Source organism: Orcinus orca, chromosome 10 (assembly GCF_937001465.1).
Source record: "Orcinus orca chromosome 10, mOrcOrc1.1, whole genome shotgun sequence".
NCBI lineage: Eukaryota > Metazoa > Chordata > Mammalia > Artiodactyla > Delphinidae > Orcinus > Orcinus orca.
Window position 1 is genome coordinate 62,498,128 of NC_064568.1, and position 26,745 is coordinate 62,524,872.

Here is a 26,745-nt window from a genome sequence, read left to right on the forward strand (position 1 = left end):
TTTCTTTTAAAATTTAATTTTAAATTTTATATTGGAGTATGGTTGCTTTACAATGTTATGTTCGGTTCGGGTGTACAACAAAGTGATTCAGTTATACATATATCCATTCTTTTTCAGATTCTTTTCTCATATAGATTATTACAGAATTTTGAGTAGAGTTCCCTGTGCTGTACAGTAGGTCCTTGTTGTTTATCTATTTTATATATAGTAGTGTGAATATGTTAATCCCAACCTCCTGATGTATCCCTCCCCCCACCTTCCCCTTTGGTAACCGTAAGTTTGTTTTCTAAGTCTGTGAGTCTGTTGCTGTTTTTAAATAAGTTCATTTGTATCATTTTTTTTAGATTCCACATATAAGTGATATCATATGATGTTTAGGCTTTGTTTCTTAAACAATATATTTGTATTGTTCCTCTCAGTAACATGCTGCTAATGAACTTGGCATCTCATTTCGTGTTGTTGAAAGCTTAAAATACTTGTAATCTCAGTGTTCGAAGACAGAGATTCCCTTTTTTTGAATGTAGCCACATTTCTTTGTTTATTGGCCAGCATTACCTGATTTAGATACATAAAAGTTTTATGATTCAATCCTTATTTAGAATGGGTTTCATTGATATTACAGTTTCTCAACTATGCCTGCTGTTTTCTCCTAGTTTTGTAGACACTAGGTGGCAGTATCGTTCTCATAAAGACATCTCTTGAACTAGAACTATCCACGTTTCCTGTAGAGCTCCACTTTCTCAAACTAGGTTTAAGGAGAGTAAAGGCAAATATATTAACTATGAATTATTATCTAATTACCAGTGCCAGTTAAAGGCTGATCTTGATCTTTGGTTTTTATAAAATGATGCATTTTTTAAAAAATCATCTTCATTTGATTTAGGGTGAGTCCTAGTTTTGGAACTGGCTTTGGGTTTGTCAATCCCTTGTGTGACCACGCAGCATTGTGTGTGCAGCGCGCAGAGCCTGGCCTGTAGTGGGCAAACAGCAGGTCTTACTGATTGACAGCTGTGTGGTGGACCTTGCAGGAGGAAGAGAGAACTTGCCAACTTCAGAAAGGAGCTGGGGTTTGGGACCAAATTTTGGGAAGAAGAAGACTTATTTCTAATCTTTAAAAAATTTGACTGGGATACAGGGTTTGTAGGAGAATGTAGGTGGAAAATAATGTAGTCAGGGCTCGTTTGGGAACAGGATAAATCTGGCAGGGATTCACAGGTATAGGAAGTAGAGTCTTGTAGGTTCCAGGACCTGGACAGGCAACAGAGTTGCAGCAGTAGGAATTTGGAGGAGGAGACCCAGGTCCCAGGAGACCAGGTAACCAGGTGTCAGCCTGCCAGACGACAGGGCAGCTAATACAGGTGAATGTCCACTTAGCTGTGCTATTGATGGCTGGGAGATCCAGTATCAGGAAGTGGAAGCAGGACCCTCATTACTAGAGGACCCCATCCTTAGGGGACCTGGGGTACTGAGTACTTACCCAAGGCAGGGATTTGGTCATGGAGCCAGACCCCAGACCTTGTTACCAGCACAGGTGAAGTCTAGCTAGAACTGGCCAAAAAAGCAGATTTCACATGGTGTTTCTCAGCAGCTTTCTCAGAACTTATAGGGTTGAAAATGCAAGAGCCCCATATAGGGAGGTTAGAGGCCTGTTGGATGGAACCAATCCCATAGTTACTGACAGCTGGTGATACAGGCTGAGTCTGGATTTTGAAGGTCAGAGTGGGAACCCCTGTGGGGCACACCCAGGCTCTGGAGGGAGGGAGAGCTGAGTGTCATCGTTGGCTCTTTTATCTGTAGCCATGAAGGCATCGAGCAAGTCACCTAACCATTCTGTGGGCTCCAGTAAAAAAAATCAGAAATGATCACAGGCCACAGTCAGGGGTATAAGCTGAGAGGCTGAGGTGGTGCCCTCCGAGTGGAGTGATAGAGGCCAGGCAGGACTCAGATGGGGAAGAAAAGTTGAATCCAGGGGGTGGTGTTTTGAAGAAAGAAAGGAAGGGACTTGGTGACAGAGTGTGGAGGATGAAGGAAGGGGATTAAAGATGCCTCTGAACGGTTAAGCCTGGGAGATAAGAACCAGTAATGGAGGTGAGGGTAAAGGGAAAGGTGACCTTCTGCGTGAGTTTGACGTTCTGGTGGGATACCCTGGGCTTCTGTCTGCTGAGCAGCTGGAAATGTGTGAGCAGAGCGGAACTGGGGAGTCAGAGGTACAGGTGATAAACCTGGGAGTTTCCAGAATACAAGTGGTCCTTGAATCTGTCAGAGAGAAGGGATCTTCAGAGGATCCAAGGGAAGAGCACGTGTGGAGAAGAGCAGAGAGCAAAGGACAGAAATTTGGGGAAGGCCCATGATTAGGGGTGCAGGAGGAAGACGTTCCATCTGGGGAAACAGAAAATGAACAGTTGGAGACCTCTGGCTGGCAGCTGGCATCCAGCTGGCAAAGCCTATCTCTAATATCAGTGAGCATCTCCCTTTTTCTCTAACACCTTTCTGATCCTACAACACTCCTCTACCTCCCTCTTTTTATTTATATTGAGATAGATTCATCACAGCCCTAGATGATAGTTTTACCAACATTCTCCCAATAGATAGAGCAGCATTCTTCATTTCTAATTGTAGTAACAAGAAAATGTAGTATTGACTAAACCAAGGGAAGATAATTGCAAGTAGAAAGGAATGGTGAGCAGTGTGAAATGCAACCGGAGAGCCTGAAAAAGTTAAGATTGAGTACGGGTTAGTAGTTTTGTCTAGGAAAAAGACATTGGGGACCTTGGAGAAGGTCCCCCCAAGTTCCTGGGAGAAGAAACCAGAAAGTAACAGACCAAAATGTGAGTAAATGGTTGGAAATTAAAGGCAGTATGGTTAGACCCTAAATTGAAAGAATTGTAAAGCAAAAGATCATTCAAAAAAGAATTACATATTAAGAAAGCTCTTTGGGGTTCAGGTGTCTTTGGAGGACAGAAGAGGACTAGCCACAGAAGTACCAAAGAAGGTTTGTTTCTTTTTTTTGTTTCTTTTTTTTTTTTTTTTTGGTGGTACGCGGGCCTCTCATGGCTCAAGGGCCCAGCCGCTCCGCGGCATGTGGGATCTTCCCGGACCGGGGCACGAACCCGTGTCCCCTGCATCGGCAGGTGGACTCTCAACCACTGCGCCACCAGGGAAGCCCGTTTCTTTTTTTTTAACATTTATTTTATTGAAGTATAGTTGATTTACAGTGTTGTGTTAATTTCTGCTATACAGCAGAGTGGTTCAGTTGTACACATATATACATTCTATTTCATATTCTTTTCCATTGTGGTTTATCCCAGGATATTGAATATAGTTTCCTGTGCTATACAGTAAGACCTTGTTGCTTATTCATCCTCTATATAACAGTTTGCATCTGCTAATCCCAAACTCCCAAGAGTTTTGCTTCTTAATATGATCCTGTGGCATATATTATGAAATCCAGTGTATTTTAGGACCTGAGTTACAAGATATTATGACTGTTAAATTATCACCAGTATTTAAAAGTTAGACCAAGATTTATTTAAAATGAAACATATAAATTTTTTGGTAAAATTAAAATTTTCCTTTTCATTTAAAGAAATACTTTTCTTAGTCCTATGATAATTTAAGATTAGAACGATTTTACTGGTTATGCCAAGACAAGCCTTATTTATTGATTTAAAAATATTTGAGCATTACAAATTGAATATGTTACAGAAGGTAAGCATTATCAATACAGTAATCCTGTATTATTTACCATACGCTAGATCCAGAGATACTAATTGTTACTGACCAGGGTTCTTGGCCTCCTTAATCAATAGAAATTGACTAGAAACCAAACAAGAAATTCAGGCAAGGCTTTATTGGGGCCCCTGCAGCAGCAGGGGGAACAAGCAACAGGTTCCCTTGCTTGTTCTTGTTCCCTGAGGCGGGACGAGCTTGTTCCTTATATGGGGAGAGGGTAGGGATGTGTCCAGGACTCAGGCTGAGGGGTGGCTTAGGTGATGTTGAGTGCAGGGGGCACATGCCCGTATCCTGCTTTTTGCTCTGGGCTCTTCAAAAGTGGCAGTTGGGTTTTTTGGGCTCTTTGTATCTTTTGTCCAGAATTTGCCCCAACTGCAAAATGCACACAGTTATTTTTAGTCGCATATAGTTTCTTTGTATTTTGTTGCTGGAGGAGAGGTGTGTCCAGGTGCAAGCACTGCAGCACTGCAGCAAAGCCTGTCTCATTCAGATGATGAAGTATATTGTTCTATACTTGGGAGACTGCTTGTAAAACCGACTATAATCTGGGGTGATGAGTCTATCACAATACAAATAAGAATAGGGATGTAGAGGAGGGTGTGTTGTGGTAGGATTAAGAAGGTCTTAGAGAATAAAGGAAATTATCACTGATGGGCTTTGCAAGAGGAATGCCAGTTACCAGGCAGAGACTGAAGTGGGGCCATTCCTGGGGGAGGGAGCAGTGTGCAGTGGCCTGAAAATGGGCATTTGCTTTGTTTGGCAGGGCTGGAAGCAATTGCAAATCACTGGTTTCGCCTCTATCATCGTGTTAGTGTAAATACCAGCCATTATACTTTGAAATTCTCTTGAATAATGTTCCATTGCCAATGAAGACATTGAAAATCAAATTAAAAAGAAACAAACCTGAAGCTTTATTTTTACCAGCTTGTCTTCTAGGATATTCAGTTATTTTTCTGTTGGAGATTAATTTCCCCTTGAAATGATTAAGGAAAACCTCACCATGCAGGTCTGTTATTGACAAATATCAGCCACATTGCTAACTTGACTATTTAATTGAATATTTTTATTTAGAAAAATGAGTTCCATCTTTGATCAGTCTAAAGACAATCTAAAGAAAGGCAATTATCAATTTTCTTTCCATTTTTTAAGATAAATTTATTTAATTAATTTATTTTTGGCTGTGTTGGGTCTTCGTTGTTGCGCACAGGCTTTCTCTAGTTGTGGTGCGCGGGGGCTACTCTTCATTGCGGTGTGCAGGCTTCTCATTGCAGTGGCTTCTCTTGTTGCGGAGCACAGGCTCTAGGCATGCGGGCTTCAGTAGTTGTGGCTCGTGGGCTCTAGTCAGCTTATGCAAAAGACTAGTCATGCGATACTAATTTCCTTTTTACCATATTGATGACTCAGTGTTAGAAATATGCACACTTTAGGTCATCGGGTTCCATACTGATTTATTATGTATACACCATGGCCCTGGTAAAACTGTGTAATATTTAACTAGGGTACAATTATAAAAGTTACAAGTAAAGTTCAACTGCCTTAATTCATGTATAAGTACACACAGATGTTTCTTCTGGCTAAGAGTTCCATGCTTTAAATCATAAAATTTATCGATTTCCTCATATGAAAATCCTAATGATCATAAAAAGAGAAATGGCTTGGAAATTTGTCATATGAAAAGTATGACAAACTATTCGAAGAGATTGATTTTAGAAACAATTTGAATAGAGTGTTTTAGGCATTTAGCATGTATTATCTCTCCTTCAGCTGTTGAATCATCCTGTTCTTTTTTTATGGCTGCTGTTTTTGAATAAGAGTACAGTTTATAGAGGTTTTTGAGCCCTTTTTTGGGGGGCAAGTGCCAACATTAGATTGTGTTTCTTAAGAAAAAAAATTGTATGGTGGAGAATCTCTGAAACTAAATTTGAAAGGCACTTTGAAACTAAGTTTGACTGGGATTTGCTTTCTGTTTGTGCTCGTGTTTGCTGAATCACCAGTGGTTCCAAAGGTTAATTCAAACTTTGGTAGTGTAACCGCGTTTCAGAAAACTGAAAGTAAAGCAAGGATCAGAATTTTTTCGTGCAATAAAGTTAAGGGTTTGCCTTGAAAGCTCATCAGCGTGTCATTTGACAGTGAGCAGTGATGTTTGTCTAAGATGATTGGTGGCCAGAAGTAAGCCACGGGGTGTCTAATGAGACCCAGGGACCGGCTGGGCAGGATGCCACGGCATTTCTTGCGGGTGCCTTTCTCATAAGCAAAATGGCCTCATGCTGAAAAGGATGGTCATGAAGTCTGAGGAATTAGACTGCATGGAGATCTGAGTAAGCCCTGGCTTTTGAAATGAGTGACACTGAGCAACTGTGATTTCCTGCAAATCACATGGGGAATGTCTGTGGATGTGTCCGAGCGGAGAAAGAAGAACAATATTTAGATCCTGCCAAAACTCCTCTGAGCCTTGAAAAATATTCTGCTGGAAGAAGAAAATACTTTAGAAGAGAACCGACCAAGAAAACTGTAGGTGACACAAAGTCAGGAGAGCCAAACCATGAAAATGAAGGGAAGAGGAGTAGCATCCTGGTCTCCAGGGAGCAGGCAGCCCCCTGGTCCAAGGGGCTGGTGCAGGAGGGATGTACCAGCCCCAGCCTCACTCTGGAAGCGGGTGTCCAGCATGAGACGGTGAGCAGTCGGTGTCATCCTGGGAGCCCTTCTCCTCCTCAACACCAGAAAACAGAAGTCAAAGTTAGTGAACTAGAGGAAAGGATTTCAGAAAAAGACAGCACTCCCTACTGTGCAAAGAGGAAGGACCATTTCGATGATGTCAACCCAAGAGAAATAACATTCCAGAGAAGAACTGATAGTTTTTCTTTCCAAAAGGCAGCCAGCTTAAATTCCATTCACTGTGGTACAGAGAGAGTGCTTGAAAAAAGTGGGTTTTCTGAAGACCCATCAAAAAATGACTGCGGTGTTCAAGAAAAGCAAAACATGGAGAGATCTTGCCCTCATGCAACACATCATTTCCAGTTTGAAAAAAAGAGATGTGCTTCCCTCTGTGATAACGTGTCCTTTCCTTCCAAGGACACAAGTGGAAAGGAGGTAAGTGCAGCACAGAGCCTGAGTTTAACGTGCAAATAAGGACTCCAGGTGCTCACACCTGGCTGAGGTTCTGTAATTTGTCCTTTGTAAACATTCTTTTCATATTCATTTATGTGAAAGCTGTAGAGTTCTTGGTGCATTTCATTTGTAGCCTTAGGTTTGATTACTATGATTTTATTTTTGGTGGTACATTCTTTAATCCCACCTTTATTTCAAACCCTATACATTTTTGTTACTGTTGGAAGACTCAGTGAACCACTGCTCTAAGATAACGCACGTCTTTTGAATTTCTGTAGTTCATGTGTCTTGACTTTTCCGATGGAATAGCCTTTGGAAACAAAAGTTAAATCAAAAAGCAGTTATGACAAGACAGATGTAGGGAGGAGATGCTACAATGATCAGTCAGCCCTGACCTGCTGATCTGTAAGTTTGATTGCTGATCCAAAACCCCAATTCTAGTTCTCTGTCCGTTTCCATACACAGGGACACTGACATAATTGCTTTCAGTTCCGTGTGTGTATCTGTGTATGCTTCTGTGTGTGTGTGTGCGTGTGTGTGTGTGTGTGTGCGTGCTTTGGGGGTGACAGGCACAGATGAAACTTCCCAAATCTATTCTGTCTCTTTGTTACGTGAGTTACTCCCCGGCCAAGTCTAAAATCAGAACTCACTTGGGCAACGGGTCATAGGAATCTGAATATGACTCAGGCTGCCAGGAAGTTGTGATCTTTATTCCTAACATGGATATTTAGCTTTAGACAAGTTGCTTCTCTGGGGTTTTTACTTGTCTTTAAAACGTAAGTGAATATTGTTACTTGCCTGAGAAGTGCATCACCCAAGCAACGTCCTGTACGTGGTACCACTTGGCAGCTGATGGCTTTTTCATTTAAGCTGTTCCTAACTTTGCCTTTTAGGAAAACATCTGGACGTTAAGTGGTATATGGAACATGAAACATTCATGGCAAGATCGTTGTATTGCTGGGCAGAGATCCTTGACCCAGTGGTCAGATGAGGTTTTAGTAGGGTCTAGGTGTGCAGTCATCATTGGCCTTGGCCGCTTGTCCTCCTGAAGCTGGTTCCCCTGTTTGTATCCACCAACGCGGCTTGCCAATGTTATGTCGTGCATTCTATTTACATTTTACAGTGGTTACATTTAAAAAGAAATCATCCGGTCTAGGCCTTGTCTATGTAGGCCTGGCATGAAGGTCAGTGAAAAAGAAAGCCGCTTGGCTGCTGTGTGTTTATGAATGTAACCACTTGCTTTGCTCACATATGTTTTCCATCTGTTTTTTGCATAATTTGGCTTCAAGTAAGCCTCACATGTTTTCATTAGTGGAAACTCATAAAATCTGTTTCCTAGTGGTGCATAAGCCTTTTTTCCCACTTGAATTATACTCATGCCAAGGATTTTACCCCTTCTTTCTACTTTGTGTAGCTAACGATTTTTGAAACTTCAATAGAAAATACATGTGAAAATAGGTCATAAACCTGTCAGTCAGATTTGTTAAATAATTGTGATATGGAGGTACTTAAAGCCTCTTATCTTCTAGGGAAATGCTGAATGAGATAATCCTTATTTTTTTTCACTTTTAAAAATTTTTTTATTTTATATTGGAGTATGGTTGATTTACACTGTTGTATTAGTTTCAGGTGTACAGCAAAGTGATTCAGTTATATATTTATATATATCCATTGTTTTTCAGATTCTTTTCCCATTTAAGTTTATTATAGAATATTGAGTAGAGTTCCCTGTGCTATACCGTAGGTCCTTGTCGATTATCTATTTTATATATAGTAGTGTGTATATGTTAATCCACAACTCCTAATTTATCCATTCCCCCCACTTTCCCCTTTGGCAACCATAAATTTGTTTTCTAAGTTTGTGAGTCGGTTTCTGTTTTGTAAATAAGTTCATTTGTATCAATTTTTTTAGATTCCACATGTAAGTGGTGTCATATATTTGTCTTTCTCTCTCTGACTTACTGCAGTTAGTATGATAATCTCTAGGTCCATCCATGTTGCTGCACATGGCATTATTTCATTCCTTTTAATGGCTGAATAATATTCCATTGTATATATGTACCATATCTTCTTTATCCATTCCTCTGTTGATGGACATTTAGGTTGTTTCCATATCTTGGCTATTGTAAATAGTGCTGCTATGAACATTGGGTTGCATGTATCTTTTTGAATTATGGTTTTCTCCGGATATATGCCCAGGAGTGGGATTGCTGGATCATATGGTAGCTCTGTTTTTAGTTTTTTGAGGAACCTCCATTTCTGTTCTCCTTAGTGGCTGCACCAACTTACATTCCTACCAATAGTGTAGGAGGGTTCGCTTTTCTCCACACCTCCTCCAGCATTTATTGTTTGTAGACTTTTTGATGAGGGATAGTCTTTATTTTATCTGAGGAGTTTGATATCTTAACTTCCCCGTGGTCCAGATAAAGACTGGTGGCAGAGTCAGACCAACAGCTTGGCTGCTCGTAAATGCACTCTTCCCGGTACTTTGGAGGTGGACTCTGCCTAATTATCTTTGGTTAGAACTGTGCACGGCCCTCTTTATCTTGCATTGGATTCTCCATTTTTCATTGCAGAATTGGATGCAAATGAGAGCTCTCAGCCCCTTCACTAGTATTCCATCCCAGAAATGGCCTGTTAGCCAGCATTCCTTTGCAAGACATTGTCCCTTCAAAATCTTTTCCATATCTTCTCTATTTGAGTCATTTTTACTCATTCATTTGTGTGTGCACGGTTGGGCTCAGTGACGTTTGGGTTAATCTCCAAAGTAGAATATTGCACAATTCTTTGAACTTATCTTAAGCTTAGACTTAGTTTAAGCCTCTGACTTGAACTTCCCAGGTCCTGTGATATTTGTCATTCTTAGTCTAGGTGACCAGCCCACCTCCTCTTTAATCCTTGCCATCGTAAGCCAACCTCGGGTGGCCCTCCAGGCCCTGGGGTTCTGTGGAGCAGACTCAGCCGCCCCTTCTTGGGCATCTACTGAGTGTAAATCTCATAACCTGTGAAAACTTCACTAGGGTAAAGAGGTGTAAGTAAACAAAGGAAGCATCTTAGATTTGCATATTGCTTTGGAAGTGGAAAAACACTTTCAGACACGTTGTGTCTTTTGATCATTCTTAACAAGTGTATTAAATAGGTGAAATAGACAGTTCCTCTTTGGAAGGAAGAAATGGAAACTCAGGTTAAATAAGGTCCTTAAGGGAACACAGCAGATGAGAGTAGCTGAGTTTAAATGATGACACAGCATCCTACTTTGATGAGCTGTCAGAGTTCTGAAGGAGATGCTGTGAACTTGGAACAGGGGTTGATGTTTATAAGAGCTGATGTTCATCTGGGGAGGATGAGTGTTGCCAACAGAGGTGGCAGAGGCAGAGCACGTTTGGGGATAGGGAGTGATGAGCTCAGGGTCTTCACCTTGTGCAGGGCCCCTTCTTTGTCTGACTCACATGCTTCCCGGACTTGTGACGGGGAGTCCTGCCTTTCCCCTCGAGCTGTGCCCACAAAGCATTCTTCTTCTTGAGTTTCACAAATCCCACCTCTTCCCAGTCTTGTGATGTTGCTCTCAGCCAAGATTGTTGTTTTCTCTATTTATAGGTCATTGGTTCTCTAACAGACCACATGTAAGTGTCACCTAAGGAGCTTTTAAAAATATAGGTGCCTGGGGACTTACCAATGGTAAAGAATCCACCTTCCAGTGCAGGGAATGAGGGTTCATTCCTGGTTGGGGAACTAAGAACCCACATGCTTGGTGTCACCTAAGCCCGTGTGCCACAACTACTGAGCTTGCGTGCCTCAACTAGAGAGCTCACCTGCAGCAAACTAGAGAGCCCACTTGCTCTGGAGCCCACGCACCACAACTAGAGAGAGAAAACTCGCATGCCACAACTAGAGAGAAGCCTGTGCACCACAACTAGAGAGAAGCCCGTGCACCACAACTGGAGAGAAAACCTGCATGTCACAACTAGAGAGAAGCCCGTGCACCACAACTAGAGAAGCCTGTGTGCTGCAACAAAAGATCCTGCGTGCTGCAACTAAGACCCGATGCAGCCAAAAAATAAAAAACAAAAAAAAAGATAAAGAAAATAAATAAATAAAATAAATATTAAAAGAAAAATATAGGTGCCCGGATGTCAACTCTAGTGATTCTAATATAATGGATCACCGCGGGCCAATGATTCTGATGGTCAAGACTGTGGCTAGGGTGCTCGTTACTCTTCATATTCTCAAGTGGACCCCAGGGTCCCTGTGGTGCTAGAATCATCTCCAGATGAAGCTTTACCCTGGATTTAACTGTATCAGAATATCTTATGACGGAATGTGAGAGCACTGCATATGTTTCAGGCGCCCTCTCACATGTTTCTTGAAAACATGCTAAGTTCTGAGAACCAGCTTCACCCTTCATTTTCTCCTCATCATGGGTTTTCTGACAAGCAGCGTGGATCACGGGCCTGGAGGCAGGAGGTGTGAGTTCTCGCCAAGCTTTGCCACCAGAGAGCTGTGTGCCTTGGACGCCTTCTTCATTTCTCCGGGTCTCGGCTTCATTTTCCAGAAAAGGAGGATGTGGGACTGGATGACGACACGACTGTTATTAGGCATGGTATTTGTGGAGTCCTACTGCATGCCAGACACCCCCCACTGTGCTGTTTAACCATCATGAAATGGTTCTGTTGTTTGCTGCATTTACAGAGGAGGACATAGAGCCTCAGGAGACGTAGTGACTTGCTCAAGTCACTCAGCCAGGACGTGGAAGGGCTTGGATCTCACCCACAATTATCTCCAAGCTGAACTTTGAACTGATGTCATTTCCCTACCTTTCCCCACATACAGCTCTTTCACTTTTAAATTCCTACAAATCCATGCATTTCATTGCATACCTTTCTGTTGAGTGTTTTCACCCCTTCCTCCATCCGTCACTTCTTTGATTCCTCTACCAAACATTTATTAGGCACCTGTTATATACTGAACCAACACTAGGCACTTATATCCCATTGTTTGTTCATTATAAATGATGGGGACCGTGGCTATAAACTTAGTCACCTGAAAGGCTTTGGGGATGAGGATGCTTAATATAGTTGTTCCCCCTTTACCTGCAGGGGATACATTCCAAGGCTCCCAGTGGAGGCCTGAAACTGGATAGTACTGAACCCTCTGTGTATGTACTGTGCTTTTTCCTGTACTTACATACCTATGATAAAGTTTATACATTAGGTACATTAGGAGACTATCCAAGTTGCCAGCATCACTGCTTTTGCACTTTGTTATTAAGTTATTAAGTAAAATAAGGGTTCCTTGAACACAAGCAGTGGGATACCGCAACAGTCAGTCTGATAACCAAGACATATACGAAGTGACTAGTGAGATGATTCCTGTTGGGGGTGGGGCAGACCGGTATGGTGCAAGATCTCATCCTGCTCCCCAGAATGTCGTGCCATTTAAAACTTTAGAATTGCTTATTCTGGGAATTTTCCATTGAATATTTTTGGACCGTGTTTGACTTCGGTTATTGAAACCACGGAAAGCAAAACTGTGGATAAGGGGGACTGTTGTCATTTTAACGTCCCACCCTGTCATATAGCTGTGTTAACTACTGAACACTAAACTCTTTTCATGTTCCTTTTCATCCTTTGGTGAACTGCAGTAAACAGGGCAGTGACATACAGGAGAGAAGCCAAGGAGGGAAGGGTGGCGAAGGGTGTGGATAGTGTACAAATTACATTATCAGCATCTGAGTAATGATGGGTTAGATATTTTCATTCATTGACTTTCTAAATTATAAAAACAAAATAATTGAGAGGTATCTCAAAATGTTAGAATAATACATTAATATTCAACCTCACTGAAATGTAATATTTATTCAGTATTTTTTTCTTTAACCAAGTCTTCTGTGAATCTTAAGCTATAGAATCGTGCTTAGAATTCAAGGACTAGGGTGAAATCTAAATATTTCTACTTTTCCACGGTAGCTTTGCTCTATAGATCTTGGAAGCAAAGGTCATTTGGTTTATAGTTGACTAACATTTCTTTCTGAACCATTTCATCTTTTTTAATGAAAATGAGTTTATAGATTTTTAAATTTCTAGTCTTCATTTGGATTTCATGACCCAGTTTGTGAAAGTTTAGTTATAAAATCATTGCACAGAATTGGATCTCTATCAGCAATAGAATGCCTCTATCTTTTCAGTTAAATGAAGGGCATGCCAAGTTTAAAATCCTTTACTATACAAGAAATATAGTCATATCTGTGTTAGTTTTCCCCCATAATTTGAATAAGAAATAAATGAGCATTTGCTAAAGGTAGCCATCAACGTAGAGCATTAGCACTTGAACTTTATCAACTTTTTACTTTTATCCTCAATTTAACTCTTCCTTTTAGGAAGGCAGTTTTTAACCAGATAGCATTTTCAAAATATGTGTGCTGTCTTTACAGTTAAGAATATTTTGTGGAGCCTTTTCACACATTTTTGAAACTTGGAAGCAGACTCTAAAAATGTGTTGATTACATTGGTTTCTGCCAAAATAGTTGAAACATTGTTAAAGAGATTATCTTTGGAAGCAAACATCTTGGCTTGGAAATATTTGAGTGTTTTGACACATTCAATGTGGAATTTGCTTTTGCCTGAATACAGTGTCAAGCAATGTGAGCAAAAAAATGTAGGGAATAATCCTCAGTCTGGTGTAGTCACTTCCACTCATGTGGGGCAGGCACCATTCTGAACCATGTGTGCGTGTCGGCATCTTGATGAGAGGAAACCAAGGCCCAGTAAGCGGTGGGGTCGGGGATGGAACATGGGTCACCACCCTCCACAGCTCTGCAACAACCTTGCTCCCAATGATAAACTTTCACTCTTGAAATAATTATGTTAAAAGAGGTGGAAGCATCTTGAGATCACCTTTTCCAACCTGCTGCTTTCATCCTTGTTAATACCTGAACTCTCTCAATTAGAGTATAAACTGTCGTTTATTTTAACAAAACTATATGAAGGAATTGAAATTCCCTGGATGATACTCGTGACTAGCCAGTAGGGATTTGGGTTCTGCAGGGAGAACATTTGACAACTACCATTCCCATATCTACTGTGTATCCCTTAAATCAGTTTTTCCTTCTGTAAAATGAGCTGGTTCATTGATAGATAAAACTCTTCCTGAAATGCTGTAGGGCGTCGCTACAGATTGGGTGTAGCAGAGGAAAGGGGACTTAGGAGCTCTTGAGTCAGAGGACTTAAAATTTTCTTTTTAAGTTTTATTTTTTTAATTGAAATATGGTTGATTTACAATGTTGTGTTAATTTCTGCTGTACAGCAAAGTGATTCAGTTATACATACATTCTTTTTTATATTCTTTTCCATTATGGTTTATCACAGGATATTGAATATAGTTCTCTGTGCTACACAGTAGGACCTTGTTGTTTATGCATTCTATACATAAAAGCTTACATCTGCTAATCCCAACCTCCCACTTCATCCCTCCCCCAACCCCCTCCCCCTTGGCAACCACCAATCTGTTCTGCATGTCCATGAGTCTGTTTCTGTTTTGTAGATAGGTTCATTTGTGTCCTATTTCAGATTCCACATATAAGTGATAACATATGTTATTTGTCTTTCTCCTTCTGACTTACTTCACTTAGTATGATAATCTCTAGTTGCATCCATGTTGCCGCAAATGGCATTATTTTGTTCTTTTTCATGGCTGAGTAGTATTCCATTGTGTATATGTACCACATCTTTTTTATTCATTCATTTGTTGATGGACATTTAGGTTGTTCCCATGTCTTGGCTACTGTGAACAGTGCTGCTGTGAACATAGAGGTACATATATCTTTTTGAATTATAATTTTGTCTGGATATATGCCCAGGTGTGGGATTGCTGGATCATATGGTAATTCTATTGTAGTTTTCTGAGGAACCTCCATACTCTTTTCCACAGTGGCTGCAACAACTTACATTCCCACCAACAGTGTAGAAGGGTTCCCTTTTCTCCACACCCTCTCCAGCATTTGTTATTTGTAGACTTTATTTATTTATTTTTGGCTGCGTTGGGTCTTCGTTGCTGCACACAGACTTTCTCTAGTTGCGGCGCGTGGGCTTCTCATTGCGGTGGCTTCTCTTGTTGCGGAGCACTGGCTCTAGGCTCATGGGCTTCAGTAGTTGTGGCTCACGGGCTCTCGAGCACAGGCTCAATAGTTGTGGCACATGGGCTAAGTTGCTCCGCGACTTGTGGGATCTTCCCAGACCAGGGCTTGAACCTGTGTCCCCTGCATTGGCTGGCAGATTCTTAACCATTGTGCCACCAGGGAAGTCCCTGTAGACTTTTTAATGATGGTCATTCTGACTGGTGTGAGGTGGTGCCTCATTGTAGTTTTGATTTGCATTTCTCTAATAATTAACGATGTTGAGCATCTTTTCACGTGCCTATTGGTCATCTGTATGTCTTCTTTGGAGAAACCAGAAGACTTACATTTAATGCAGGTCATACTTCCCACGTCTGTGAACTAGGATGGTTTCTTGTTCTGAGGATTCAATGAAGTAGTATGTGGGAGAAAAACAGGAGGTTGTAGGCGCTTTATAACTTCTGTCTCACCACTGTCTTCTGCTCCTGTTAAAAAGGGGACACATGTTGTGACCATCTGTTGTGAAGAGCACTTCTTTCTTTCCTTGGACATAAGGTATCCTTCTGCACCAGCAGAGCTGCCTCTCATCCCCCAGGTCCATTCTTCTTTTGACTGTTTCTTCAGCAGATGTTTAGTGAATACCTATAACGTGTCAGAGAGTGTGTTCTCTAATTCCACCATTAGCTTAAAATTCTGTCAACCTCTTGGTTGACAGAAATAACCCCTGGGAGGGACCGAGTCGTAAAACTAATATGTTTATTTGCAGCTCAGTCCAGATGCATCCAGAGGACCTATTGCAGCAGCTCTGGGAGAAGAGGAAGGACGTGAATCTAGGGACAGCTCTGCTGCTCTGTGGCGAGGCTGGCAGTCAAGGGCGTGTGTCTAGTCTAGTGAGGGAACCTCTGTGAACCCTGACGTTTGGTTCCTGTGAGAGATCCAGGGGTGGGTCCTCTGAAAATGAGAAGTGTTCTCTGTAGCAGCTGCTTTGCCAGTGTAGAGGCTAGGAAGCTCCAGGGGAAGGGTCTTGACCTTAGGGTTGAGGGGAGCTGGGGGCTACCCCTAACCCTAACCCAACCCGGGTGCAGACATCTCTCCAGCATTGAAGAGTGAGCACCCACTGGGCCTCCTGAGGAAAGATCAGTCTGAGTTGTACGGGTAGATTTCTTTTCTAAATATGAAGGAGAGATTTCACTCTCCTCTTGCAAATTCTGAGTTGGAATTTAGGAGACATAGGTCCATCCCCTCGGCCCCTTCCTGTTCGAGTGCTGAGACCCTGGGCCAGTCCCCTCACCTCCTTTGGCCTCAGCTTGTTCACCAGTGAAACCAGGGAGTTGCCAGAGGGCTTTGTGACCTTCCAGTTTGAGTTCCCCGGATTCCTTAATCCTTTACTATTTTTATAGCCTCTCTAAGTTAAATTTCTCAGTTCTCTTAACCTCAGAGACATTGCCTTTCTGGTGTCACATGTCGATTATTTAAATAGTAAATTTGATTAACTTTTTAACCTTTTCAATAAATTATAGTTATTTAAAAAATTTTTTTAAGTTGCATATTTGCCTAGTATAGAATAAAATAAATAAAAATGTGAATAGTCTCCTAGGGAGTATGTGCGTCAGCTTTGGAAGTTGGCTGTTGGTGTGCCCTCCCCTCCCTGCATGCCAGAAGCATGACAACATCCATAAAAATCAGGTGTGGCTGTTGCCCAGTCATCTAGTGCCATTGACTGTACTCAGAGGACTTCCAGGCTTGCAGCCTCAGCTGACCAGAATCAGGAGGCTGTGGCGATTCCCGCAGCAGGTAGCGGGCCAGTCCGCTGTCAGCTGGGAGTGAACTCTCAGATGGGGGGTGATGGCTTGTTTTCTTCCATTGAAAAGGCATTTCAAGGCTATGTCCTGGGTCAAGTTTATGAAACTGTTTTACAGAAATGATTTCGATGACACTTAGGTAATGTGGGGCTCTCACTTTTTTTTTTTTTTTTTTTTTTTGCGATCCTCAAACGTTTTATTGACAGCAAAACTTCCGGCAGTTGAATGTGAGCCACGTGAGGGTGGTGGGCGGGGGCTTGCGAGGCAGGGAGGGAGATGGGCAGAGGGCTCCTGGCAGGGATGCCCCTCCTCCCTTGGGACACTGTGAGGGGCATGGCGGTGGCTGTCACGGGCTGGGGGGGGGCATAAATAACACTGTGTGCAGGACTGGGGCAGCAGGAGGGGGAGCGTGGGGCAGCCACCTCAGAAAGGCCCACCCAGGCCACAGAGACACCCAGGGACGTGGGGCCACGAGACACAGACATGGGGACACGTGGGGCCAGGAGTACGCAAAAGGGGGTGATGGGCGGCTGGAGACACAGAGGCGGACACACCCAGAGAAATGGGGATTGGTCAGGGCTCTGGAGAGTAATCTCCGGGGCTGGGCTCACCGCCCGGGCACTTCTGGGCAGTGGTCGGGGTGTTTGGTGATGATTGCAAAGTGAGCTTAATTGGCAGCCATTTACTTTCTAAGATGACAAGGTTTACATGAGAGACTAAAACCCATTCATACCAAATGAAAACGTGACACGTTTTTCTGATCTTTCCTCCCCGCCTCCCCCACCCTCCTCCCTCCTCCCTCCTCCCTCCCTCCTCCCTCCTCCCTCCCTCCTCCCTCCTCCCTCCCTCCTCCCTCCTCCCTCCTCCCTCCCTCCTCCCTCCTCCCTCCCTCCTCCCTCCTCCCTCCCTCCTCCCTCCTCCCTCCCCCTCCCTCCTCCCTCCCTCCTCCCTCCTCCCTCCCTCCTCCCTCCCTCCTCCCTCCCTCCTCCCTCCTCCCTCCCTCCTCCCTCCCTCCTCCCTCCCTCCTCCCTCCTCCCTCCTTCCCTCCCTCCCTTCCTTCCTCGCCCTTCCCTCCCTCCCTTCCTTCCTCCCCCTTCCCTCCCCCCTCCTCTCCTTTCCTCCCCCTTCCCTCCCTCCTTCCCTCTTTCCTCCTTTCCCTCCATCCCTCCCTCCCTCCCTTCCTTCCTCCCCCTTCCCTCTCTGTCTCCCACCCCTTACTCAGCAGATGGTAAGTGAGCACCTAGTCTGACCACGTTGGGCAGGGTATGGGGAGGATGTTCCAAGGGGAGAAGTAGCCTGAACAGAGGACCCGAGGAGAGAGGGAGTGTTTAGTCCACATGGTCTGACGTTCGTATGGTTTGATCGTGGAATAGAAGGAGAATGGCTTGGGTCTGGGCAGACCAGCCAAGACTGACCTGGATTAATGTGCCTGCGGAGTGAGAGCAGGGCAGACGTGGTCCAGTGCAGCTGGTTAGGAGGCTGTTACTCGTCCCGACACTGAGGCTTAGTTCCAGAGGAAGGGGAAGCTCTCCTGAGCCCGGTATTGTTGGTATTGACACTGGAGACTAGAGGCGATGGTCCTGAGTAAAGATAATAGTTGCTTCAGCTCATCGTTGGCCATGGGGAAACAGAAGAAATGGGGCTATAAGACCCTCTTCTCCCTTGAAGACAGTCTTGGGGCAGCTCATGCATCCCTGGAATCAGGTACTTCGGTCTCCCCAGGTTCGTGGGGAATTCGCAGATGAGCAGGTTTGGCAGAACTGCTGCCTCGGCAAGGTCAGGATGGGGAACTGGAGGAGAGACCGATGACCCTGTGCCGTCTCTCAGCGCCTCATCCCCTCCTGTGCCCACCACTTCCTCTGTGACGTTCCACCAACCATCTAATTTCCTTCTTTCCTGAGAAAACAGAATCATGAGCAAGAACTCCCTCCCTTTTTATCTGGTCACCTCTCCTTACTTTTCGTGGAGTGTTTGGGGTGGAAGCCAAGTCTGGACGGGTTGAGGAGTAAAGATAATAAAGATTATAAAACACAGAATGGTTTTTTTTTCCAGTTGCTTTACTGAGAAGAGAGTTGGTGCTAAGTACAGAGGAAACTGGGTTTATGAGGGTTATTTGTTTTTATTTATTTTAGGATGGAAGAGCCTTGGGCATCTTATATACTCAGAGCAAAAGACCCAGGTGAGGGGAGGGTCACTGATAGTGAGACCCCCACCCCAGGAGGTGGAGGATTCACAGGAGGGAAGCAGGTCAGGAGGAAGCAAAGGTCAAGGGTGACAAGGTGGGACAGTGAGGGGGCTCTTATGTGTGTCACTGTTTTCTCTGTAAAGAAGATGAAAAAGTGATGCCAGATGTGGAAAGAAGAGGGGGTGGGGTACGAGTTTCAGGCATTTCGGGAAGAATTGGCAGAGATGCTGTGAGGGATAGAAAAACCAGCTGTTTAGGACGCTGAAAAGAAAAGGCAAGTTTCCTGGAGCCCCCGGCTGAGATCAGAGCTGGGATTCGTGGAGGCAGTAGTCCACGTGGTGGTATGGTTTCCTCTAGTTCAGGTGTATACTCAGGGCAGGGGTGGAGAAGACTCAGGGCAGGGTTGGAGAAGACATACCGCTGCCTGGATCAGGGTTGAGGTTTGGCTGGGTGGTTGCAAGGTGAGGACGGAGTGAGGGAGTTGAGGATGGTGGTTGAAGTGATGGATCATGTGGTGCAAACCGAATGGAGAAGGAGGTAAAGAGAGCAGAGGGCTCAGAGACGGGGCAGAATCAGGCCAGTGGAGGAATGTGAGATGTTGCTGAGCCTGGTGGTTGGTCCAGCTGGAGTTAAGGAATGAAAGTACTGGAAGAATGGACATTGCTATCAGAAGGTACAGACCTGAAGTGGACTAAGTTGGGTTCAAGGTGACAAGATCCAGGCTGTGGCCACAGGTGTGTGTGACCGGCTGACATGGAGGGAAGACAAAGCCCTGTGAGGATGGGGCCCTGGATGCAGACGGGGACAGCCAGCCCGGTGTCAGACCGCTGGGGAGTGTGGGTCATCTTGAGGACAGCAGGAAGGTGGTGGCACAAGAGTGACCTGCTGTGTGAAGGCAAGGTCTTTGTGCCCATGGATAATGGTTTGAAAACTACTGGTTTTCACTGGGAGCGTTCGAAACACATGCCCTGCCTGTGGGCCCGGTGGTGTCCAGGACTTGAGTTAACGCAGTGCAGTGGCGGGGCCTGGGTTTCAGTAAAAAGGCAGAAGCGGGGCAGGGTAATGATGCTGAGGCAGACTTGGTTTCCCGTGGAAGAGATACTTCCGGAAAGTTGGGAGTGGAGACAGTCTGGGTCTGGGAGATGAAGCAGAGATGAAACGTGGCCGGAGAGGCTCAGTGAGAGGAAGAACTTGCACTTGGGGGGCAGCAGCAGTGACCTGGATGAGAAGCATGAGGGCTTCCAGTTTCGAAAGGAACTTGGGTCTAAACGATCTTGTTTGTGTTAGATGCGAGCTGACAGATCGCTGGTGAGAGGCTTGAAGCAGCAAATACTGCTCATGAAGTTGTGGGAGAAGCTGACATTTGTAGAGTTTTCTATCTGCCAGGTCCTGTGCTGAGATAGTGCAGATTATCTTGTCTAAACTTTAGAACTGCTCCAGGAGGAAGATGTTATTATGGCATCATGTAAGTTTTAAAAATGAGGAGAATCTTTTCTTTGTTTTAATTGAAGGATAGTTAATTTACCATGTGGTGTTGGTTGTAGGTGTAAAGCAAAGTGATTCAAGTATACATATATTTATATATATTCTTTTTTAGATTCTTTTCCATTACAGGTTATTACAAGATATTGAATAGAGTTCCCTGTGCTGTACAGTAGGTCCTTGTCGTTTATCTCTTTTATATATAGTCGTGTGTATCTGTTACTCCCAAACTCTTAATTTATCCCTCCCCCCCTTTCCCCTTCGGTAACCATGTTTGTTTTCTATGCCTGCGAGTTTCTTTCTGTTTTGTAAATAAGTTCCTTTGTATCATTTTTTTTAGATTCCATAAATAAGCTATATCATATATTTATCTTTCCCTGTCTGATTTACTTCACTTAGTATGATAATCTCTAGGTCCATCCACGTTGAGTAGCTCTGGGTCTTATTCCTCTTAGTGGTTGCAGTTGGGATTTGAATGCAGGCATCAGGAATTGAAACCATCTCTGCTCTCTGTGTGCCTCCAGGATTCGAAGGGAGGAGCCTTGGTTACTTCCTAGAATCCCACGTGGCCTGCCCTTGATGGAAGAGTCAGGCTGTTTTGCTGAATGCACAGATTTTACATTAGGAGTCATGAGTGGCAACGGCAGACTTAACAACGTTTAGCGTTTGGTTTATTTTGCTTTTTAATTTTGTTTACACCGTATCATGAAAAGTTTGATAGACTCAGATAGGTAGTGGCTAGTGGTAACAGTATATCTAAAAATGCCTTGATTTCCCTGTGGGGTTACTACTCAGTTAATTGGAAATCCCAGGAGAAGCTGAAAGACTAAACGTGATAGTGGTCTTCGATATGTTAAAGTTTGGTTCAGAACATATTTGAAATACCCTTTAAAACTATAGCTTTTGAATCAGTGTATGCATGTGTAATGGTCTGATACAGTGTGTGTGAGAATAACGTGCTGAAATATGATTTGGGAACTTTCGGGAACTTATTTAATAAAATATATTATTTTCTCCTGGTTGATGTTTAGCCATATTCAGACCTCTAAACTCTTCTTCTTAATATCTTTCCCTGGATGTGCTGGGCAGCGCTGCAACTATCAAACTTAACCCTGTGGTTGAAATGTTTTGGCAGCCCTTGTTAATAGGTAGTTACCTTTGTGACTGGACTGGCGTGGAACGTTCTTGACCCGGCAGAAACCAGTCCCCGCCTCTGCCCAGCTATCGCCCCTTTCTTCATATAGCTATAAATATCACCCACGTAGCTCCTGTGTTCTTAGGGTTCCCAGAAGCAGCTGATTTTATATATATATATATATATTTTTTAATTTTATTGAAGTATAGTTAATTAACAATGTTGTGTTCATTTCTGCTGTACAGCAAAGTGACTCAGTTATACATATATACATTTTTATATACTTTTCCATTATGGTTTATCATAGGATATTGGATATAGTTCCCTGTGCTATTTATTATACAGTAGGACCTTGTTGCTTATATCCATCATATATATTCTAATTTACATCTGCTAATCCAAAACTCCCAGTCCATCCTTCCCCCACTCTCTTCCCCCTTGGCAACCACAAGTCCAAAAGAAGCTGATTTTATAATCTGTAAAGGCTCTTGTGAAATTTTGCATAGAGGTTCAACTTTTCATTTACAGTTTCCTAGATTCGTTTCTCTGAACCTTGTTTTCAGAGATTTCAATTGGTCTGAGGCAACAAATTTGAAAACTTTTATCTTTTACTCTTTTCCTAAGAGAATTGGGAGAATAATAAAGCCAAGTATTTGCTTCTCCCTTTGTCAAAAAAAAAGAATAACCATAGCAATAAAATAGCCAACAAATTGAAAGTGTACTTACTGTGTGCCAGGCATTACTCTGTGTCCGTGTTGTTGAATTTGCACAACACAGTGTAATGACTGTTATCATCCTTGTTTTACAAGTGAGAGAACGATCTTAAAGCAGATAAGTAACTTGAACATGTAGGTGGTAGAGATGGGATTTGAACTCCTGGGATATGCTGGAAAGGCTCGCCAGCATGATTTTAGGGCAGAATGTCAGTTGGAAGTTGGGCGATGTTTCTGCTCTTTTTTTTCCCCCATGTTTTAAAAAAAAAATTACCAAAGGGGAGAGGCGGGGGGAAGGATAAATTAGGAATTCGGGATTAATAGATATACACTACTATATATAAAAGAGATAACCAACAAGGACCTACCTTATAGCACAGGGAACTGTACTCACTATCTTATAATAATCTATAAGGGAAAAGAATCTGGAAAAGAATATATAAATATGTAACTGAATCACTTTGCTGTACACCTGAAACTAACACAGCCTTGTAAATCAACTATACTTCAATAAAATGAAAACAAAAACAAACAAAAAGAAATCCTTCCCATATATCCTATATAACATGTTCATGCACACAGTTCTTTCCTGTGCTGTGGAGATGAGCACAGATTCCTAGGAAAGATGACTAAATTGAGGTACACCTGCACTTTCAAATACTGGCCCTGTGTGGGGAGCCTTGCTCCGGCTGTGTCTGGGTGTGAGCTCCCTGGAACGGCTGTCTCACCCAGTACCGGATGGAGAGAGGCGTGTGGGCCTATATCCCTTCCACGGGGTGCTGGCAGAGCTGGTAGGCCTAGGGTGGGCTTAACTGCCACGTGTTCCTTCCCCACGTCCCTGGGTTGGCCTCTAGTCCTCTGGCTCCTGGAGCAGCGGTAGGAATAAAGGGCTTTCTGTTTGCACCAAGCAATGGCCAGTGTAAAAGGCTTTCTTTGTTTTATTTTATTTTTTTAAATGTTATTGAAGTATAGTTGATTGACAATGTCATGTTAATTTCTGCTGTAGATCAAAGTGACTCAGTTATTATACGTATATATTATTTTTCATATTTTTTATTATGGTTTATCACAGGATATTGAATATAGTTCCCTGTGCTATATACAGTAGGACCTTGTTGTTTTTCCATTCTATGTGTAATAGTTTGCATCTGCTAATTCCAAACTCCCAGTCCATCCCTCTCCCACCGCCCCTCCCATTGGTAACCACAAGTCTGTCCTCTGTGTCTTTGAGTCTGTTTCTGTTTTGTAGATAACTTCATTTGTGCCATATTTTAGACTCCACATATAAGTGATATCATTATGGTATTTGTCTTTCTCTGTCTGACTTAATTCGCTTAGTATGATAATCTCTAGGTCCATCCATATTGCTGCAAATGGCATTATTTCATTCTTTTTTTACAGCTGAGTAATATTCCACTGTGTGTGCACGCGTGCGTGCGTGTGTGTGCGTGTGTGTGTGTGTGTGTATATATGTGCCACATCGTCTTTATCCATTCACCTTTCTAGACTAAGGGCTATCTTTGGTCTGGGTTTTCTACTTTCAGTTGCCTGACTGCCTGTTTGGACCTTTGCCTTCTGTGTTGTTTTTACAGTGTCTTAGCCTCTCAGAGTTTAGACTGAAAAGAGTCTTGAACATTATCTGCTTCTGCCTCCTTCCTCCTCATAGATGAGAATGTTGACTCACAGATGTAAAATGACGTGTTCAAAGCTATGGGACTAGCGGCCAGGACTGGGGCCAGTGTCATGACTTCAGGGATTTTCTTCCTGGTGCAGGATGACTTGCCCCCCCCTCCATTTTGCTTCCCATCTGACCCTGGCTGGCCGCCTGTCCTCTTGATCCCCTGGCTTTGCTCCTGCACTGGCTGAGGGAACAGTTTGCCAGTGTTACTCCCAGTTTGGAAATCACTGTGTGACCCCTGCCGAGGTCACTTGGTGCCTTAATGTCATCATCAGCAGGTTAAGTAGGACCCTTATCAAAGGGCGACTTGCAGATGTAAATCGTGTGAACTGGGGACCTGTTTTATTATCGTTTAATGGAAGAGACTTTAAAAAATTAATGAAAACAAAGTATAGGGAAAATTATTTGATAAAAGTTTCCCATTGAGTAAGCTGAATGAGGATTCATGAGAAAATTAGAGAGACCTCAAGCCAAATTGTTATGTAATGTGGTTAATTGGAGAGGGTGCTGTTTTCCTTTTCTGTTCTTTACACAGAATACCTGTTGGATCAAGTTCTCTGCAGGCAGTAACGTAGATTAATTTGTAGGTTCTGCTTTGATCCATTTGAACTTGGAAAAACATGTGCTTAAGTTGTTTGAACAGATCTAATTAGTAAAGTGGAATGGAGAATTTTCAACACTGGGACATTTTGGAATGAAAAATAAATGAGATGCTTGGGTTAAATCTGACTTTTACATCTGTTAACCTCTTTGAAACTCAGTTTCCCTATATGTAAAATGGGGAAAATATACTCCTCTTACAAGTGAGAGTTAGGAGGATTAAGTGAAACAGCACTTGTAAAGTGCTTGGCACATAGTAGGTTCTTAATCTGTGTTAGTTTCCTTCCTTCCTAATGGTTTAATGTTTTCTGTTCCATTTAGATATCTGATATCCATGTTACTGGTGAGTCAGAAGACATGTCTGCAAAAGAGAGATTGTTACTATGGACACAGCAGGCCACAGAGGGTTATGTGGGGATTCAGTGTGAAAATTTCACCACCTGCTGGAGAGATGGAAAACTATTTAATGCCATCATTCATAAATACAGGTATGGAATTTGTTGGGTTTTTTCCCCCTTTGACAAATCTGAGAAGTGTTTCTTTCATTTCCAAATTTAAAATAACCTTTTATTATTAGACAAGCACTGAATGTGTATGGCAGAACATTAGAAATACAGACAAGTGAAAAAAAAAATCACATTTCCACTACCCAGAGATCGTCACTCAGATACACAGAGCTATGGTGTGTCTTTGGATTTTGTCAGTGACTTAGTGGAGAGTAAGCTCTGATACGTAGAATCTGTAGGTGGAGGACCAAGATTGTGTATGTAGAGAACTGATGATTAGTGAGGTCAAGGTTCAGACTAAGCCTCACAAGTTTCCATATCATAGCGTCCTCATCTAGTTACTCTAGTAAGCAGCTGGGTTTAACGATGGCCAACTTCGGGGTGGTAATCAGTTTCCCGGTGAGAATTGTTAACCCCAAGATCTGAGTTAACACTGACATAGCACCTACTAAGTGCCAGGTGCTGTCCTAAGCAGTTTACATATGTTCATTCACTCAGGCCACACAGCATCCCTAAGGGAATCTTGTCCTCCCTGAGTTACAGACAGAAACTGAGACCAGAGTAAATACTTGCTTCAGGTCACAAAACCATCGAGTATCAGGCTTGGGATTCAAACCCAGGTACTTGCCTGTTGAGTCCACACTCCTATTGCCTTATAAGAAATGAAATCCCTGGAAATTCTTTACTGAAAATGATGTATTGATCTCCGTTATTTTTCTTAGTTTTGCAAGGATTATGTCATGTCGTTGAAGAACTGAATATCTTCCCAAATAGAGTAACTCACTAAACTGACAAACTTATTGGATTGCAATAAAAACAATAGGCGGAATAGGTCATATTTTGATAACTTTCTGCATGAGGCATTCTGTTAAATGCTTTCCTTATGTTATCTCACTCATCTCCCAGAGTCCCATAAAGCAGGAGCTGCTGTCACCCACTTTTATAGATGGGGAACTTCAGGTTAGCCAGGGTCACACTGCTACCAGCTTGCAGAGCTAGGTTCTCACCCAGTCTGTTTGCCTGGAACCCCATCTCTCCCTTTCTCTTTCTTCCTTTCCTTTCTCTTCCCTTTCTCTCCACTCTTTTTTATTTTGGAGACTTTGACATCTATAGAACTGAACTGAGTCTCCCATGGGTCCACACCCAAGAGTCCCCTTTAAGCGCTGTCATAGTCTGCTTCCTTTACAGGACAACATTTCAGTAGAGGTAGGTGTAGATTGCTGAGTTAAAAAGAAAATCCTGTGCTTGCCCAGAGTAAAGTGCCAGCTCTCCTTGAGGGACACGGTGCCAAGAGGGCTTCATGGTCACAGACAGTGTGATGATCACACTGTGTCCCATGTGACTTAGAACACAGGCCGTCGGAAGTCTCACCTGTTCTGTACCTGGGGTGGAAAGGTCTTCTTAGCCTTTGAATGACAGTATTTGGATTGTTACACCAAAGGATGTGTGTCACGATGCATTTTGAGGGTGTACTCTGCTCTCTGAAGTTTTTTAGCTTAGAAGCAAAACATTTAGAAGCCAGCTATTCTTCTAAAATAATTGACTTTTAAAAACAACTGATCTCCAGGCATTGTCTCTTCAATACTTAGGAAGGATTATGAGTACCAATTGGTATATACCTGCTGTGCGTTTTTATACTTAAATAAGTCACTGCTGTGTCAAAGATCCTAAAATTTCCTGTTTAATGTTACAGA

General features: G+C 42.9%; 1 protein-coding gene across 4 annotated transcripts in view; it reads left to right on the forward strand.

Annotated features, from left to right (window-relative positions):
• The window catches only part of DST (dystonin), a 494,628-nt gene that overhangs the window by 259,046 nt on the left and 208,837 nt on the right, over positions 1-26,745 (forward strand). For all 4 annotated transcript variants that reach the window (XM_012532210.3, XM_033424298.2, XM_033424315.2 and 1 more), the window contains exon 9: positions 24,867-25,033. In XM_012532210.3, coding sequence (XP_012387664.2) covers positions 24,867-25,033 — 167 coding nt within the window. The remainder of the gene's footprint in view (positions 1-24,866; positions 25,034-26,745) is intronic.